The sequence below is a fragment of the Sprattus sprattus genome, assembly GCF_963457725.1.
Source record: "Sprattus sprattus genome assembly, chromosome: 2".
Lineage (NCBI taxonomy): Eukaryota > Metazoa > Chordata > Actinopteri > Clupeiformes > Clupeidae > Sprattus > Sprattus sprattus.
This window is the reverse complement of record NC_137921.1, coordinates 38,651,199-38,670,980: the sequence shown is the minus strand read 5'-3', so window position 1 is coordinate 38,670,980 and position 19,782 is coordinate 38,651,199. Positions and strand designations below refer to the sequence as shown.

The 19,782-nt window shown below is 47.9% G+C and overlaps 1 protein-coding gene across 1 annotated transcript; it reads right to left on the bottom strand.

Moving 5' to 3' along the window:
- suco (SUN domain containing ossification factor) lies at nt 1-16,685 on the bottom strand (the record flags this gene model as incomplete). Its single annotated transcript, XM_080860062.1, has 20 exons — nt 16,605-16,685; nt 16,089-16,239; nt 14,828-14,939; nt 13,125-13,252; nt 12,777-12,844; nt 12,013-12,120; nt 11,764-11,869; nt 10,259-10,279; nt 9,878-9,933; nt 8,420-8,511; nt 8,106-8,171; nt 6,883-6,966; nt 5,607-5,694; nt 4,026-5,426; nt 3,612-3,699; nt 3,390-3,494; nt 2,944-3,095; nt 2,149-2,240; nt 1,087-1,142; nt 1-507 (listed from the first exon to the last, which is right to left on the bottom strand). The coding sequence occupies exons 2-20, from the start codon at nt 16,224-16,226 to the stop codon at nt 1-3; spliced, it is 3,468 nt and encodes a 1,155-aa protein (XP_080716188.1). The 5' UTR covers nt 16,227-16,239; nt 16,605-16,685.
- Nucleotides 16,686-19,782: the final 3,097 nt, after the last annotated feature.

The following is a 19,782-nucleotide window of genomic DNA, read 5'->3' as shown; positions in this document are numbered from 1 at the left end:
TCAGACGTGTCCCGTGACGGCCTGCACCCTGAAGGTGCCCACGCCCATGCCCACCCCCAGCTCCTGCTTGCCCTTGATCAGCTCCTCCAGGGTGGACATGGGAGCGGGCAGCAGCTCGTCATCAGGACCGAAGCCGTTCCAGCTGTGCTGCTGTTCAGCCTGCTTGGAGCGCCGCCGCTTGAAGGACCTCTTCTCCGCCTTGCTGCGCACCAGCTGGGGGTGCGGTTGTCGGTGCGGCAGCTGACCGTTGGAGAGGCCGGAGTTGGGCACAGCGGACGAGCTGCACAGGGAACTGTCTGAGACGGTGGAGGAGCCCTCGGAGCTGACCTCGGACCAGGCCGTGTCCTTGGACGAGCAGGTGGAGAGTTCGGCGTCGGGCGAGGGCAGGAAGTGCAGGTCTTGGAAGCTGCTGCCGTTGCACTTGGGCACGCCGTTAAAGATGGCCGTCGATGCCGAGGCCTTCAGTGTCTCCGCCTTCTCGCTGGCCTTGACCCTGTAGCGCTTTTTCTACAGAGGGAGAATAAGAGGGGGGGATGGGGCCCGGAAGAAAAGATTCACTCAAGAGGATCTTCAGCCACTTCCAGGAATGTTTAAACACCTACTGCTCTAAGACACATTAACCACCACTATGCTGAGGGATGAGATCTGGGAGTGGGAGTTCAGGATCGGATCAGCGTGTTATAATTGGGTCGGTTCTAGGGGTGTCACAGCACAGGCCAGGAAAGATAAGGAGAAAATGGTTGGAGGGCTGGCAGAGAGGCACCCTGTATAACTTGTAACCAGAGAACAAACTAAGGGCCTGTTTAGTGAGCAATTCTCAAACCACTCCTTTGTCTTTGGTGTAAACAGCTCAGCAGAGAAGTGGTTAACTACGTCACACGACACCCAGGGCTGTGTTCCACAGTACACTGCACCACTCTGAGTAGTATGCAGTATACATACTACCCCAGGCCTCCCTGACTACAAGGGAAGGGCATGAGAGGTGGTGAGTGAGTGGGGGACACAGTCCTGCTGGTCGGACACACTAGCGCTAGCACTAAGGAGCACAGAGTTAGCCCTCTCAGACAGGCGGAGCAGAAACTGTACCTTTTTCTCTGGAGAAAACCTTAGAGGTTCTACAATGTACAAGTCATCAGGACCTACTAAAGAGGGGAGAGAAGGGGCCAGGTTAAACGATGGTAATGGAAAACAAAACACCACACAGCCAAACAGACACTCACACACACACACACACACACACACACACACACAAGCATGGAGTGCACTTGCAAGTAGTACTCCACTCACTCTTTGCATTCATTGAGGAAACATACCCAATTTGGGGAACTTTAAATGTTTAAACATTTTTTTTTTTAATTCATTGGTAAAAAACAATGTATCCCTTTGTCTCTGATGTTACTACTTGCAAATGTCAGACATGTGCCGGCCAAAAGCATAATGTGCTAAAAATAGCCACCATGTTTCCCTGCTGCTGCAGCGTCAAAAAAACAGCCCATGACAGCCGCCCTGAGCCCCAGGCGAACACGCAAAGGCAAACGTGAGAGCAAAAAAATTAAAGAAATACGAGGAAAGGAGGAAAAAAAACGAGATCATGGCTTTTGGCTCTGGTGTGCAGGACCAGGCTAACAGGGTCGGGGGTCGGGGGTCGAGAGAGAGAGAGAGAGAGAGAGAGAGAGAGAGAGAGAGAGAGAACAGCAGCCCCTTGGTCTGGATCGCAACACAACAGTATCTGCACATTTCAAAGCCAGATGGTGTGGAGGGCTGCAAGATTATAATGCAGTAACATGAGCCACTCTCGAAGAGCACTGCCTTTGAAAAACCATGATGTCATGGAGCCTTTCTTTGGCATAATCTACTGCCACCCCAGGCGAATGAGAAAGGATGTGCAAGGGAACAATGAAACACAAGGAACAAGGTGAGGGTTTAGCCACTGTAAACCTGTGTGTGTGTGTGTGTGTGTGTGTGTGTGTGTTTGTCTCTTAACAACATATGTATTTAAATGTATGTGGGCATTGAAAGTCATAATGAAATCTGTGAATGTCTTTGCTTGAATATGTAAAAGTGTGTGTCCCAGTACGTCATTGAGGTTGAGCGTGTGTGTGTGAGTGTGTGTGTGTTGTTCATGACTGCTCATCAGAGATTCATTACCATCTGTGGCAGGCATCTGGAAAGACTTGGAGCGCACCAGAGGACAGGACACTCTGCGCTTCAGACTCATATCATCATAGGAGGAAAAACACCTGCAGGAGATGGACAGAGAGAGAGGGAGAGGGAGAGGGAGAGGGAGAGGGAGAGGGAGAGGGAGAGGGAGAGGGAGAGGGAGAGAGAGAGAGACAGAGACAGAGACAGAGAGCCAGATAGACAGAGAGTGAAGGTCACCATTAATGACATCCATACACCACAGTCCTCACAAAGCAAACTAAATATATCTATTTTGTTTCTCATCACATGGTCCTTCAGGGAGTATCAGAGTATCAACTGAAGGCATCTGTCATATGCCTGGATTATGCTGGTTCTAACAATATGCTACAATGTTAAGACAACAAGGGCGGACTTTGTTTCAAGCAAAAAAATCCACCACAAAAGAGAGGAAGGGAGGGTTTCTCTTTGGGCCTGCTAAAGTGGAGTGTCTGTGGAGAATACATACTGTGTGTGTGTGTGTGTGTGTGTGTGTGTGTGAGTGCGTGTTTGTGCATTCAGCCTCTTTAGACTGGCACAGTGGTTGTATGTGATTTATTGCACTGCACTTTGTATACCTATGCACTTTGTTGTACTTAAATCATTTTTTGCTAATTTAGTGTTGTTGTGTTATATGTTGTCCCTTGTGGCACCAACAGGAGCAATTTCATTGTATGCTAATACAATGACAACAAAGGCTTTTTTAATTTCAATTAAATTAGTCTACCACTGCTGCAGTGGGATGGAGAGTGTGTGTGTGTTTACCTCTTTGGACTGGGGTAATGGTTGGTCATGGGCACGGCTGTGCTGCTACTGTTGTGACTCGGGGAGCCTCGACAGCACTGCATGCAGAGCACCAGCCCAAGCAGCAGACAGAGCACCAGAGACACAACCAGATAACTCTGCCTGTCCGACACCTGAAACACACACACACACACACACACACACGCACACAAACACAGAAGCAGACACAGACACAGACACAGACACAGACACAGACAAAGACAAAGACAAAGACACACACACACAGAGACAAAGACACAGACACAGACGCAGACACACACGCGCACACACAATGTGTTATTTTACCAATCTACAACATTCCACTTATTTTCTTTTGTAAATGACTCTTGCAAGTTGAAAGCGTTATAAATAGGCTGGAGACTAGGCCTTGTGTGTCTCTCAGTGTTAGTGTTCCTGTGTGTGCTCACCTCTCTCTGCAGCAGCATGACCGTAGAAGACAGATTGAGCATCAGTTTGGTGACGTTCTCCAACTGGCTCTGCAGAACCTGAATGCACTCCGTCTGTCTCTGGTCCTTGGAAGAGAGAGGAATAAAGACCCAACATCAGCTTTACTAGTTAACACACAACGCTCCTAACTGCTCTGCGATGAAGCGCTACTAGAGGTCAGAGAAGCAGGACGTTGAGCTGACCTGCTCCTCTGCAATGCGTGACGTGTTCTGCAGCTTGATGATGGTCTTGTTGAAAGCTCTCTGCATCTCCTCCATCTGCTTCCGGTACCTGAACACCCCCAAAGACCACAAATTAACATTTTATGTTATGTTATGAGTTCGCTACCTGTGAATCTGACACCTGTGTCTCTTCATATACTTCATATAATTAATGTTCTTAAACAGCTCACAAACTACTAGTAGGTGACATACAGTGTAATACAAGATTGTAAGATGATTGCAAATCAAATACATTTTTAGTATCTGTATTTGTAAGGAGACCTTGTCTGGCCGAGCATACATGTATGCCTGCAAGTGTAAACAGAGTGTTGTTTAAGGCCCATTAAAGAAGTGTGTGTGTGTGTGTGTGTGTGTGTGTGTGTGTTAATATCTCACCTTTGGCTGAGCTCCTCTAGGTACCTGCTGCTGAGGGACATGTTCATCTCCAGCGCTTTAATGCGGTTGTTAAGCCGCATGAACACCGACTCCTTCTGGTTGGAGCCATGCACCTGGTTGCCATTGCCGTGGCCGCCGTTGCCGTGCAACAGGTCACCAGAGTTCTGCAGTTCGGCGTAGAAGTCGGTGGCGGTACGGTGGTGCCCACCACCGGCCGAGGGCACGCTCAGGAGCAGCTCGTCCACCGCCTCCTCCACCCTAGGGTCCGTGTGCAGCGACGGGGCCTCCGGGAGCTCCTGCTGCTGGGGAGGGCTCAGGGGCCTGTAGTGGGGGAGCTCCTCAGCCCCAGGCCTACCCGAGTCTGTGGGATCTGCTGAGGGAGCGGGGAGCTCCGTGGGAGGGGGGATGTCCGCAGGCTGGGTGTGGGTGGGCAGGGGATGGTGAGGCTGCTCGGTGCTGCTGGCTAAGGGGAGGTTCAGCCTGGGGGGGTCATTCTCGAGGCTCAGCGACTCTGGGGTGGGGCGGAGCAGGGCAGAGGTGGCCGTGGGGCTGGGGTGGAGGTGCAGGCTTCTGCTGCTGTCGCTGCTTGTCTGCCGGCCCTCGACCTGAGTCTCAGGGATATTTTCCAGGTAGCCCGGCCTCTGCTGCTGCTGGTCGTGAGGCTCGCCAGTGGGGCGCTGGGGGATCTCCTGCGTAGGGGTGGGCTTGGCCAGGGAGGTGTCTGTGAAGCTATGGTGGGACAGGGAGGTGGTGCGGCTAGGCTCCAGCAGGATGGGGTCGGAGAGGTGCTCTACACCACCCGCCTCACCCTGCCGGCTGCCCTGGCTTAAGCGGGAAGAGGCCGCTTCTGAGGCCGTGGGGTTGATCCTGTCGCCATGCACCGGGCTGGGCCTCCTCTCCGCCTCTTGGAGCTTCTCAGACGGTGGCAGGTCCTGGGTGAGGGTGGGGGTGGGGGTGGGGGCGGGCAGGGCCTGCTGAGCAGGGGGAGGAGTGTGAGAGGTGGTGGCGGACGCTGCCCTCCTCCGGGCATGGTGGCGGTCCTTGCGCTGCCTCTGCAGGGCCAGGGTGACGGAGCACCAGCGGTACAGCTTCTCCTGCAGCGAGGCCAGGCACGAGAGCGTGGAGAGGTGCGCGCAGTAGAACAAGCTCTCGCGCTGTGCCGTCTCGCGCCTCCGCTGCTCCTCCTCGGACTCGGGTGGTGCCGCTGCCTCCTCCTCCGGCTCCTCCTCGTCCTCCTCCATCAGCGTGACGGTGGACTGCGACGGCGACTCCTCCTCCTCTTCCTGAACCAGCGTCACGATCTGACCCCCCTCGGGGAGCACAGAGGCCTCAGGGGTCACGGGAAGCGGGGTAGCTGGATCCTCCCTGGAAACGGTCTGGTCCGGCTCGGAGACCTCAAGCCTGGGGAGGAGATGAACAGTGGGAACGTCAGTCGGCTGTTGACAGACCTCAACCGAACTTGCAGAAAAAAGCACTTTCAAAATGACATTTTCCGAATTATGACCATGTCCCGAAATTTCTGTTTATGTAAACGTGTGTGTGTGTGTGTGTGTGTGTGTGTGTGTGTTGTGTTGCACTCACACAGGGGGGCTGGTGGGGGTTGGAGTGGGACTGACAGGGACCTCGGACACGGTCTCTGTGATGTTCTCATCTACGGATGGTGCATCCCCTGAAGACAAGAGAGAAGAACAGAAACCGGATCACAAAAGACCCTTGCTGAGGAACATTAGCGAATGACGATGTTCTACCAACCCAACCCCCCCCCCCCCACCCACACACACACCCAACACTCTCTAGCACACAAAGAGGCTCATTGTTTCCTTCTTAGCTCTCCCTTTGCCAAGTGATACACAAACACACACAAGTGCACACACACACAAGCGCACACACACACACATCTGGGACGCGAACCCTGAACACACAGTAAAGAAAAAACACCACAAAATCAAATAAAGATGGCAGAAATACATGGCCATAGCTTTTTCAGGAGATCTAAAATACCACTGGGGTAAGGGACAAGCCATCCAAATAACTCTGAGAGCCTGTAATTGGGCCATTTAAGGACTTGTGCACTTTTATGATGGCAGAGTGAGAGTCTGTCTCAGTACCTGTGCAAACAGATTATTATGCTGAAAAAGTTTGCTTCTCCTAAAAATTGTGGGACCTAAAGCACATGCGGCGCACACCTCTCTCTCTTACATAACTTTATATAAACCTGTGCCACGGAGGGAAAAGATTCTGCGAAGGCCTCCCACATGAACTTGGTCTTGTTTATCTTAAGGAGGTTCAATTCTGGGGGGTTGTGAGGGTAATGGTACAGAGCACACGGCTTTATTCAGAGAGTTTAGCAGTCAATGTGATCTGCCAGCTGTTGTTAGCAGGGCAACAGAGATGCAAGGAGAAAGAAAGAGAGAGCAAATGGGAGACAGTGGAGGGGAGAGTGGAATGGAGGAATAGAGAGAAGAAGGAGAACGTTGAGAGTGAGGGAGAGAAAGAACAGGAGGAAAAGAAAGAAAATCAAGAAAGCACACGTGAGAGAAAAAGAGAGAGTGAGCGAGCGAGAGAAGGAGGCAAAGAGATCTAAATTGGCTGTGCCCTGTGCCTACTCAAATCCCCTCTCTCAGCAGGTTGGCATGGAGACAATCCTCACAAGCCACAAAAAGCTGCTAGCCAGAGCTATCGACAAATAACGCCAATTACACTTCACGTCTTTGCAAAATAGACCTGTGTGTGTATGTGTGTGTGTGTGTGTGTTTGTGTGTCTCTGTCTCAGTGTGGAACTGTAAACAAGCAAAAAGCTAGATGGACTTGTGTTGACACAGAGTGGTGTGGAATGGTAGGGTTAGACTCTCAGTACCTTCAATGTGAGCTCCAACTTCCTGCTCTGGTTTTCCCCCCAGTACGTTGGCAGCGATGTTATTCACTATATCCAGAATGGCATCTGTAGCAAACACACACACGTATACACACAAACACACACGTTTACACACAAACAAAACAAAAAATGCCTGCAGCCTGGGACTCTCTCCCTCTCCCTCTATCACACACCCACACAGCTCAATGTTGTCTTTCTCTGGCTGTGCAGGTCCCATTGATAAGAGCTTTAGTCAGGTAGCCATGGGGCCCCTAAGGAAGAGGCCTCCCCACAGTTCTGGAAACCAGCCTGACGAACCTTTACAGCAAGACAGACCAGCCAGTCTGCCTGCCTAAATATATGTGTGTGTGTGTGTGTGTGTGTGTGTCCACCACATGTGGGTTTTCTGAAGGAGCACAGAGTTGGTTAAGCCCTTGAGTGTGTAGACAAAAGTGGGGGCCTGGTCTTGTCAACCAATGACGGTGCTCCCCTGCACTCTGCCCAGAACCACCCCCTGTCCAATGACCACCTCTGAGCACAGAGTAGTGTGTGTGTGCAGCATTGCATATTGCGTCATTGGGGAATAAATGCACACTGAAGTAACTTAATTCCCAGCATTTATGTCAGGGAAAGGAGCTGTGCTCTGTGCTACCCCACAGCGTCTGAAAACAGCCACATTACTAAAGGCAGGCTGCCGTCTGAATAATCTCTATACTTTTGCCTACAGTGCTACATATCTGGGCTAACAGAACTCAGCTAAAATGCTTTGAATTCATTTTCTTTATGTATACTACATAACAATAACATTAGTTGTTGTAGTAGTGGTAGAATAAGTAGTAGTAGTAGTGGTGGTGGTAGATAACAATTGACATTCACACTACCCCTTTGTGCATTTATGACCCTACAGAAATGAAAATATTTCCACCCAAAAAAAAGAGGAACCCTGTCATTAAATAATTTATAAGGGGAGGTGAAATGCTAAGGATGCATATACCAAACACAATAATAATGTCAATGCAGATGTATAACCTTATACAGCTTCCTTCTATCCACTCTTCCAGTAGTCTATATAATGAGCACCATGATTCTCAACAGCCCTGAAGCATCCTCCCACACTAAAGCTGCCGGCCCTGGTGTCGATCCAAGTGATTCTCTGTGCAGCTGCTCGGCCTAATGAAGCCCCAGAGGCAGGCCTAGCATAGGAAACCAAGCAAGTGTGTACGTACTTGTTGCTGATCCCAAAAGGTTCTTTGAGGATTTGTCTTCGGATGAGACGTAGCCATGAACGTCATCTGCTGAGAGCAAAACAGGTATCTCAGACTGCAGCTTAGGGTAAACAGAGCGTGCTAACAGGCAGTCACACAGACTACTATAGAGAAAAACCTTTCCAAAAAAGCTCTCGAGCACACAAACAAAAGCACATTTTGAATAGATTTTCTGTGAATAGTACTGCAAAGCTGGCAACGTGCATCCAATTGCACCTCCTACACACAGGCATATTTCCATGATCACACAGCAGAGGAGGGAGTGGAGGTTTTACCGAATTCTTCATCTGGGTACTCCAGCCTCTCCGTGGGGTACTGGGACTCGGCCAGCTCATCAATCTCCTCCACCATGCTGGTCCCGAACACTCTGGAGGAGGCAGAGCAAGTTTGGGGGAAGACAATAAGAAAAAGACAAGAAGAAGAAGAAGAAGAAGAAGAAGAAGAAGAAAAAGACAAGAAGAAGAAAAATAAGAAGAAATGGGGGGAAGGGGCAGAAGAATAAAGAAAACAGAGGGGGCAGAAAGAAGGGAACACAGAGACACAGAAAGAGAGAGGACATTATAGAACATTCACTATGCTATCTTAAACAAACAGGTCAGGCATTGCCACACAGTGCCCATAGGATGATAACCAACACGCCTGCAGCATTGGCGGGATCTCAGAACTCGACCATGAGGGGCCAATCCACTTGGTGTCATTGGTACAACTCATCTAGGAGTTACACACTGCAGGTATACTGCCCTGAACTTTGCCCCAGTGCTGAGGTGCTTTGAGGAGCGGAGACGGTTAAAGAACAGGTTTTTATGGCTCGTGGCCCCTTCCTTAGCTAGGGGCAAGGGGAGGGGTCGTGTGTGTGTGTGTGTGTGTGTTGAGGATGCGTTTTTGTGTGTGTGTGTGGAGGGGGGGGGGGGGGGGGGGGGGTCGTATACAGCAAGTGAACTAATTTGGGGTGGTTGAGAGCGAAATTAGTCCACATGCCTCAGCAGGAGAGAAAAGGCTTGGACTTTAATATTACTACGTTGTTTTTTCAAATATAAGACACAACAGACCTTCAGGGGAAGATTAGGAGCTAGTGGAATCAGGTCGTTTAAGGGAACTCATTGCCTGTTTTCTCTAGTTGGTTCCCTCTCCCCAAGTCTGTGTCTGGCTGCGCTCCAACCTGGGCTCACGTAGAGCTGAATGTAAGGAAATTCTTTACGGAGGCCCGAGCTACGAGCTGCAGTCCCACATGCAGTGCTGGAGGGAGGAGAGGAGTGGAGAGAGCCATGGGCCCCCTGATCAGGCCTCACAACACCCCTTTCAGCCCCACAGCCTATATCAAGCAGCACACAGCCCAGCCTCTAGCAGAGACACAGGGCCTTAAGCTACCCCAAGAAAAGCCTCTCTCAAGATAGCGTATGGACTAGTACAGGCTGGGTGAACCTACATCTAAAGGGGTTAGAGAAAGTAGTGAAATGAAAGAGTTCAGCGCACCAAGGTAAGGGGTTCAAGTTACCAGGCAGCGCTGATACTGCTGAGATGTATCTATGTACTTTAAGAAGAATTGAACAAAACCATCTGTTCACCGCACCTATGTCAAAATGAATATAAATAAATGTTATGGTCATTCCTAAGGCCAACAGATGGCCTACATGTCTGTACTGTGCTTCCAACAGGTAGCTTGTTGTGCCTTTCAAATGAACGCAACCAATATTAGCACAGACGGATGAAAGTGTTTTTGGAGTATCTCTCACCTGAACAGACTGAGGGGGCAGAAGTGCTCAGATCCAAAGTGGGAGAGAAGTTCCACCTGCAGACATGTAGACAAAGAGCCCTTCATAAACAAACTCATATCCAACCAACAAGTGAAATTCAGTTGGACATTCAGAATACAATAGTTTGTACAGACAAAATCAATAGCAGTGAGGCTTTTGCAAAGCTTTAAGTGAGTTTTGGTTATTAGTGTGTGACTGTGTGTGTGTGTGTGTGTGTGTGTGTGTGTGTGTGTGTGTGTATATGTATGTGTGCGTCTCTGACATAAAAATGTGTGTCGGTCATGCATTACAGGTACTGAGCACTGCCACCATAAAGCCCCCTTTTACCGTGCATCCAAACTAAAGTAGGAGAATGCTAACCTTTATGTACTTGATGAACATCTGATGCAAGAGGAAGACAGGAGAGAGAGGGAGAGAAAAAGAGAGAAATCAGTAAAAAAAGAGACTTGATTCATGCCACAAGCAAGTCAGGCAAATCTTTTAATTTCTTTGCTCTTTTGTTTGATTCTTATTCTTCTCCCTACTGTTACAAAACAAGCAGCATTATTCAGAGGTAAGAGACGTTTGCTCTATGAGAAGCTGCATAACAGGTAAGAAACAACAAAAGCAAAACTGGCAAAGCTTTGAAAAGGGGTTGGGGGGTGGGTAGTGTACACACACACACGGAGTCAGTGAGAGGAAGAGGAATAGGAAATCATGTTATAGAACAGTGAGAAAAGCAGTTTTTCACATCTGAGGCAAGACAACACAGGCCTTAGAGGCAAGACAACACAGGCCTTAGCGGCGCGCTTGGTGACGGGAGCTGGAAGAGATCATAAAATGGCGGCATGGCTCGGTGGACTGGCCTTGGAGCACTCCTGCCAAACACACCTCTAATGATTTTCACAAGTGCACGCTAAGTCACTGTTGTTATTAAAACCAGTGAAGTAACAAGCAGCCTACAATGACCATTTATGTATTGCCTGAGGAGACCTAATTAACCCGTGGTCTAAACAGCTGCAGGGCAGAGCAAGAGTGATGAGAGTAAACATGAAGAGCAGAAGGAGGAGAACGAAAGAAATGAAAAGAAAAGGACAGGAGGACAGCAACGAATAAGAGTGGTTTTACACATCCATCTCTAAAAAGGTTCAGAACTAATACACTGAGTGGTGTGCTCAGGAGCATCCAAACGAATGCACTTCATCTAAACAGAAGTTCAACAATGACTGTGATGTGAATGCACTTTCTCCAACAATATACAATAAACAGACATGAGCAGGGCGTGACATTGCTGTGCCCTTTAAGCCCCCCATAAAGGAGGTTTTGTGTCTTCTTGTTCGTTAATGCACAATGATGGTCTGCTCTGCACTGTCAATGTGACTTTCAGATTCCTCTGCAGCACTTGTCTCATTACCTCCCACCCAATCCCCAAATCATCTACAGCTACACGCGCTCTCGCTCTCGCTCACACACACACACACACACACACACACACACACACACACACACACACACACACACACACACACACACACACACACACACACACACACACAAATATTGTAGGGGGGGGGGGGGGGGGGTCATCTGTTCTTCTCTGTGAAAGGTCTTGCCCCATCACAATGTCCTCTTTGAAGTGTTGACCTAGCGTAGTCATGGGAAATGCCCAAGGACACGTCAAACCAAAGCCCTGCCTTAAGTCAGTAGTTCTTGTTGAACTACACTCTAAAAGCATGCATGTTGAAAACCTAGCGTCACATGGTCTCTTTGTCATTTGTATAACGGTTCAAACTGGGGAAGAAGACAGAGCATGTGATCAAGAATTAAGGGGGGGGGGGTGGGGGGGTGTTGGGTAAATAACACTATGCTCTCGTCCTAATTTTTACCTTGACGTATTTCGCGTAGAGCGTCTCGTCCAATGGGAAGCTCTGGACAGTGCGCTGGTCGCGGGCGTGGAACGTTCCCAATTTGATCCACTTGTTAGTTGGGTACCTTAATAGGAAAGGGTTGTATTATTCAAAGTAGATGGCCTGATGAACCCTGTATCGCATAACTGACTCAACTGGTCACCGGTTGCACTGGAATAGTGAGATAAATGTGTGTACATATGTGCTTGTGTGTGTGAGCAGCTATACCTGTCACTAATGGACACCAGGAAGTCTTTGGGTGTGGACGAGAAGAGCTCAAAGTTGGCGATGTCCAGCTGCTTCACCTGGATGGGCTCACAGAGCTCAATAACAAACCTGGACGGACAGATTTAGAGAGGGGAGGAAGAAAGAAAGAGAGAAAGAAAGAAAAGAAAGACTGGTGAGCATGGTGAGTCAGCTGAGTTGCTCCATGGGGCACCATGTGTCCCGTCTCAATCGCTGGACAGCGTTGGACAGAACAGCGACAGAGAGAGAGAGAGAGAGAGAGCAGCGAAAGAGAGAGAGAGAGAAAGAAAGAGATATAGAGATAGAGAAAGAAAGATAGATATAGAGATAGAGATAGAGATAAAGAGAGAGAGAGAGAGAGAGAGGGAGAGAGAGAAGGAGTGTGTAGAAGGGAGATGCCAGGCCCCAGTGCATGGAGGCTGAGGGCGTGACTCACAGCAGTGTGGGCTCAGTCACACATCAAAAAGAAGACAGAAAATAAGAGAAAAGAGAAGATAATCAGAAGAGGGGAAGAGTGAGAGGAGAGATTCACCCAAAGTCGAGTAGGAAGGGAATAAATTGCAAAGAAGAGAGAAGGAGGTGGAGCGTAAGGCGACAGTTTTGAGTGGAGAAACAGGAGTAAATGACAGCTGAAAACTCTATTGTACACGGGCAGCTGACACGCACACAAAGAGAGCAGAGTGGAGAGAGAAAATCCATTCTATCATTGGCTCTGTCTGCTGGCACTGTCACACTGTCAAACTCACCAGATCTTATTACTGCAGGGGTTTAACATGTAGATGTCCATGTTCTCCATCAGGATGGCCGACGTGCTCTGGAGAAGACAGACACCAGTCAAACACTGCATCGTTTAACCTTGACTCCCACATCATCTTGTAGGGCTGAGAAGCAACATATTTCACTCTCCATCTTAAACACTATAGCAAACGTTTAGCAAAATCTATAGCCAGGCTTATGCTTACGTTCCCCTCACAGACCTTAAAGAATGATCTGAGTTCATAAATATCAATTAAATGTATTGTGATGAATGCATCTTGGTAATGGCATTTAGTGTAATATGAGGGTCCCCTGTGCTGTACTGTACTGTGTTGTACCTTGGCCTCGCTGTTGGCAGACAGGATTTTGGCCCCGCACTCCACGGAGGCGTAGTTGTTCTTGAAGCTTTTCTGGACCTTCTTCACAGGGTGGGGGTTCCCGTTGGTGGTGGTGTGTAGGGATTGACCTAGAACACAGAGGGAACTAGTTAGCAAGAGGAAAACCAGGACATCGGCATCAGATAAGGGTCGCAGTAAAGGTGTGTGTGTGTGTGTGTGTGTGTCTGTGTGTGTGTGTGTGTGTGTGTGTGTGTGTGTGTGTGTGTGTGTGTGTGTGTACACATGTACATGTGTGCAGTCGTCATCTACTTTGAACATGTGCATGGCCATATGCCAGAGTCCTTGTTTTCCCGAAATCAGAGGAACAACTTATCAACTCTGTGTGCGCCATAGGGTACAACCTGTATGCAAACATTATCTCTGACTGATAACCTACTTAGGGTATAGACACTCCTGTGCGTGTACCTGGCACCTGAGAACACTCACAGACACACGCTATTGCCTCATGTCACCACAGCATCTCTGGGAAGAGGAGACACGTTCACTTATCCTTGACAAAATATGGCCTTTTAAGGAACAGAAAGGACTGGATTAAAAGCCGCCTTTTTTCTTCCTTTGAACGAGAACAGGGACAAAGTAATTGTCGCCAACTTGGAGCCAATCCCTGTGCTCCCTAATTGCATCCCCCTTTTCCCTGGGCCTCAATGTCCCCCTTCCACATCCACTCAGCCATCGCAATCACTCATTCAGTGTTCTTCTCTGGAGTGGGTGCATAGGATTTGACAGACTTGCACTCGCCTTGTCAGGATGAATCATCATAAGAACGAGAATTGTACAGAAAAAAGGACATTTACTACAGTCAAAACACCAGTAACATAGCAGTGATAGAAACGTTAATTAACTCTTTCACAGCAGGGGCCTAAATATGTGATGAGTGCACATATATACACGTGCACAGCTCCCGACATTTTCCTGACCTAAAGGGGTTAGCGCACACACACAATGGCTCATGCCATGATCTAAGAGCAGAGTTAATTCTGCTTCAGCGAACAGGGCTGGTTCATTACTGAAGCATAGAGGTGGGTGGGTGTGTGTGTGTGTGTGTGTGTGTGTGTGTGTGTGTGTGTGTGTGTGTGTGTTTGACAAAAAGAGAGAAAGCGAGAGAGACAGGGCCAGGTTACGCAATGTTCACTGTGCACGTTCTACTTCCTATAAAAGGCCTGTGGCCCCAGTGCTAGCAAAATGTGGCACTCCAAGTGGCGTAGAGAGAGAGAGAGAGAGTCGGAAAGACAAAGGGGGATGGATTGAAAGGGTTAGCTGTTTACTGTAAGACTGCGGTGTAGTCACTCTAAAAGCACTCACTGCTCAGTGGAGTAGAATTTTAATGGAATCCAAAAGGAATGCGTGTCGGTCTGAGATAGTGCACGTGTACAGCGAACCGAGTACACACATGTACCCAAATGCCCTGGGTGGAGAGGTGTTTGTGTGTGTGTGCTGCGTGAGTTTATGCATCCGCACAAATTACAAATGGCACAAATATGTTTCTACACGTGTGAATACGCACTTAAAAGGGTGTCATTTATGTTTAAGTCAAACGGACTGTGCGTGTGTCAAAGCTTAATTTTCTTGTCATTGTGGCCATGTGGATGTGTAAGAGTGTGTGTGTGTGTTCAAAAGTGCGCACACATTTTCCTCCAACTTACTTTTCTCCTTCTCCACCTCCATCACTTTCTTCTTCCACTCGTCAAAAGTGGGGATGTCCTCTTTGCTGGGCACAGAGGGGTCAGTCTCCCTGGAGCCTGAAGAGTCTGCCACCTGCTCAGAGAGAGAGGGAGAGGGAGAGAGACATTAGAGTCTACACATCCACAACACACGTGACAAACACACACACAGGGACTCTAGGAGTTACTGAACGGTGAAACATTGGGTCTTACATAATGAGAATATGAAACAGCAGCCACAGGCCTGCCAGCTAGCCACACAGTCACCCAAACAGAAAGTGTGCAACTTAACAATCCTCTTTAGAAATTAAGCAGGGGAAATTAATTGGCCAATCTGTCTGGCCGCTGTCTGAGAGCAGCAGTTCACCTTTTAGGCACATGTGATGAGGCGGAGGGGGGATATTTTCATCAGGTGATTATATTTCGAATTGTCTTTAGTCTTTCCATTTTGCTACTTTACTTGATGTTAGTTCATCGCTTCTCTCTCTCAATGTTTAAGGAGAGTGCATTTACCAAATTGCACTTTTACAAAGCCACAGCAGTGGGAACACGGGACCACTGAACAACAGAGCAGCAACCCCTACAACATTTGACCTTTTCGGCCTCTTTCTAATCTCCATACCAAACAAAACGGAGGTAACAGAGGTAACGATAAGAGTTTTATGATTTCAACAATACAATATACAGGGCGCAGAAACATTCCCATAAATTCAACTAATCAAAACAGAGTGGCAAGCTCAGTCTGCTCGGCCCAGAGGAATGTGAGGAACTCCGAAATCCATTCAGTTGCCACACAAAGGGGAGAAAAGAAAATAAAGAGAGGCGATTGTGTTCACTTTCTCGTCACGGGCCGACAGTAAAAGCTCCGTGCCCTGGGGGACTGTGGGATAGTATCACTGCTGCACTGGTGGATGTGAAAAGCTGCTTCAGTTTGAAATGCCATCGCTTTCCATTTAAATGGACCTTGCTAACCAGGCGAAAACCTTTAGGTTTATTGACTGCACATTCACAGATATCTTCTCAGAATAGCAATTATTATATGAGAGACATCTTTCAATATAAAAGAGCTGCTTCACAGTGTGACTGGCTTAGGTCCACATCGCCATGGAACCTTTTCAAGCATTAACTAACGGCAGCCCTAAAGTAAAAGCTTCACTGCTTGCTTTAGCTAACACGTAGCGAGATCTCTGTCGGGTTCAGTGCTTAACACAGAATGGAGGGCCCATAGGGTCTCTTCTCTCACCTGGGGCTCTTCTGGCTTCAGAGAGGTGTTTCCACTTGGGTCCGGCTCCGGCTCTGGCACAATAAAGTCCTTTGGGGTCCCCTGAGAGGCAGGGAAGTCAGCGTTGGTCCCTGTCCCCCTCCCCAGTGTGATGGACATGTTCTCCACATCACTGCAGACAAAGACCACAGGCAATGGAAGCGAATGTGAGTGCATTGTAGTATTTAGTATAAGTATTTATTCATCGTTTTTGAAACATTTCATGGAATGTCATCAGTCCTTCTTTGGGTGACAACATGCAATGACTCAATGTGGGAGGGGGGGGTGGGAGTGCAAAACTCCAAAACAAATGAAATGAACAACATGAACCAGGAAAATCCAAACTGGGGCCACTGCTGGCCTGCGCATGGGCAGGGAGTGGCTCCTCGTCGCTGTGTGCCCCATCCTGCGGCCCATTACCTGTCAGATGTTTGCTTTGTTTGTTGGTTTGTTTGCTTTGTTTTTTCGAGAGGGCAGTGCTCAGGGGGCGGTACTCACCTGGTGAGTGTGCTGCCAAAGTCAAGGGATTCGCTGGAGGGGGGCACCCCAGTGGCCGGGGCACCCTCCACACACTCACTGGCACTAGAGCTCTCTACGGGGAAAGCAGCACTGGGAACTTCTAGTGCACTGAAGGAAAGAAATAATAGGCCATTTTACCCAGGGGGTAGGGGAGGGATAGGGTGAGAGAAACAGGGAAGGGGGGGGGGGGGGGGGTTTGGGGGTGTGTGTGTTGCGTGGCAGTGTGTGTGCGTGCGTGAGTGTATGTATGAGAGACATAGAGAGATCGAAAGAGAGACAGAAAGAGATTGAGAGAGAGAGGTAGACAGAGAGACAGACAGAAAAAACACAGAGGAATAGATATAGATAGAGAGAAAGAGAGAGAGAGAGAGAGAGAGCGAGTGAGCGAGCGACTGTCTGCAGCACATGGATCGCCTTGAGGAGCAGAGGATTGTCCAGAGGGTTCGATGTCTGATTAGTTTTGCCATGAGGAAAGCTTGAGTGATTGTCTGCAGCCTGAACGTGGGCCAAAAGCTCCTTCAAGGTGGGCAAATTGACGCCAACCTTGCACTCAAAATATCCCATTAAAACAGAGTGATACAGAACAACAAAATGTTTCTTCACTGCAACAGGCAGCAGCATGGCAGACAAAGTCCAATCTGAGGAATGCTGCGGAGGCCAACAATGGTGACGAAAAAGACGGCAAGCACTAAAGTCCATAAAACTAATTTGAAATTCTCAAAACAATATAAAATGAATTGTGAGGGCGGGGAAGCAAATCTGAAAAGAAAGCTGAAGGAGGGGGAGAATGGTAAGACAAAAGACTGGTAAATGAGTGAATGAATAAATGAATGAATGACTGCAAAAAATGGAATCATGCACTGACACCAGCTGCTGGCTTAATCAATGCGGCGCAAGGGTTGGTGGGTCACCGCCTCTGGCAGTGACTGTGGCGGGCTGGCGCCACCTTACCTGGATGGGGCGTCAGGAGAGGGGACTGAGGTAGGTGCTCCGCCCGGGGCTTCAGCAGCGTGCTCTGGGCTCGCAGGAGCTTCTTCATGAGGGTCTGCATGGGGCTCGTTGTGGGTTTCGGGGCTGGGGTCCTTGGGAGCAGCATCAGTAGAGGTGGTGGAGGCGAAGGCCTGGTCTGGGGAGGGAGAGGGAGGCAGCTCAATGTGGGCCTCAGGCTCGGGCTGTGTGTGGGAGGCTGCTGGAGGAGACTGGGTTTGCTGGGGCTCGAGGGCTGGTTCTGGCTCAGTGGCGGGCTGCTCTGGCTCTGAATGGACCTCCTCCACCATCAGCACCACCTCGTCCTCTTCCTGCTGCTGCTGCTCCAACACAACCACAGGCTCCTCTAGATTCACAGTCTGCACAAACAAAAGTCACCATTAAGACAACTACAGCAATTTACAGTGGCGCTCTTATTTAAAGCCATTTAAGCCATGCAGAACCAACAATGTGTATAATAAGAACAATTATAAAGAAAACGTGTATATTATGAAAGTGTTCATGTATTATGTGTCTCTAAGGTAAAAGTAAAATGTGCCCTTTTAAGTAATGTGCAAGTGATGAACTCGCCTGATCGTGTTTGTCCTCCTTTAATGCGTCTCCTGATGGCTGCTCCTCTAGTGCTGCCCTGTGTGCCTCCAGCCCCACGTCGTACGATGCCTGATTGTCCGTCGGCCATTCCTCTTCCATCTGAAACCCATTTGCATTAGCCACTTCCACTGAGCTGCAGTCTAGGAGTAAAACATGCCTTAACCTCTTCTTATTCTAGAGAACAAAATTCATTTGAAATAGGGCTGAACGATTAATTGCATTTGTGAAATAATCGCGATATGATAAAATGAAACTTGCGCGATTAAAAAGTTGTCTATAAAAAAGATTTAAGATGGTAAACTTTGCACACAGTATTTAAAAAGGGCATACCTTGTGTTTTTACTTACAATGACTTTGTTTAAAATACTAAAATGCAAAAAAATTATTGTTCTTGTTTCTGTAATGAGCAGTTAAATAGAAATGTAAAATGTGGGAAAGAATATTTTACACTAAATGTATCTTATATTGTGTTGGTCATATTGAAATCATTCATTACGTTTTGTTGGAAAAAAAAGGATACAATTTAAAAAAATTGCATATTAATTCCCAATCGCAATATTGGGGGGGAAAATCACAATTTGATTATTTTCCCAAATTGTTCAGCCCTAATTTGATATAGTAAAAAGAGGACAGGAACCGGAGCCAATCCAAACCCAGCCCTGTGATCTGAAGACCATGGAATGTGGTAAAACTCTGTTTGGGTTTCTACAACCATACCGAGAGAATAGTGCCATAGACCCCTGTTCACTGGCTCAATGTTGTGCAAGACCAAGCCATGGCAAATACGGATCTCAAAACTTTAACAAAAGGTTGGCTAGCCAACTGAATGGTTTCAACTAACCTGGTACTTTTGATGTATTTACTTTCTTACTTTTTACTTTGATGTATTTACTTTTACTTTTGATGTATTTGATGTATTTACTTTCATTGATTTTCACTATGCTCATCTGTGTACTGTTGATTGGGGTTGTGAATAAGCATTTGACTATCTCGTAAACGTGTCGGTGTTCAAACACAACACAAATAACCTGAACCTTCAACCCTGACTGGGCAAATGGAATTTTTGAGAAGATATACAACATGTGACTGGGAAGTTAACTTTCCTGTTTAGGGGGATGACATTGCATGTCTAAACATAGGGCATATGCATAGGGCCTTGAAAACATACATCACAAGCGCTTTGTGTTGACAGCTTGTACTTTGCTGTGTTCTGGGCTTGCGCAATAGGGACAGCGCCATGGTGTGTGTGTGCAAATGATGGCAGTGAATGACGTTAAGATATGCACACATGCACACACACAAAGCCAATCAGGGAATGTTAATAAAAACACTGTACTAGATTTTTTTTTTTTTATAGAACAATCTTGTAACTACATGGAGCTGGCCAAAAGTATGTAATTCAAATGCCTTGTTTGACTTGCTGCAGAGGTCTAATTTAAGTCCAGCTTACCATTAACCTTAGGAGAGATTGTTTTAAGGAGGATTGGTTGGTAGGTCACTAATTCTGAGAAATGTGTCAGACCCTAGTACTCTATGAACACTTCAGTCCCTAGAAATGTTTTGTACCCAAGTGACTTTT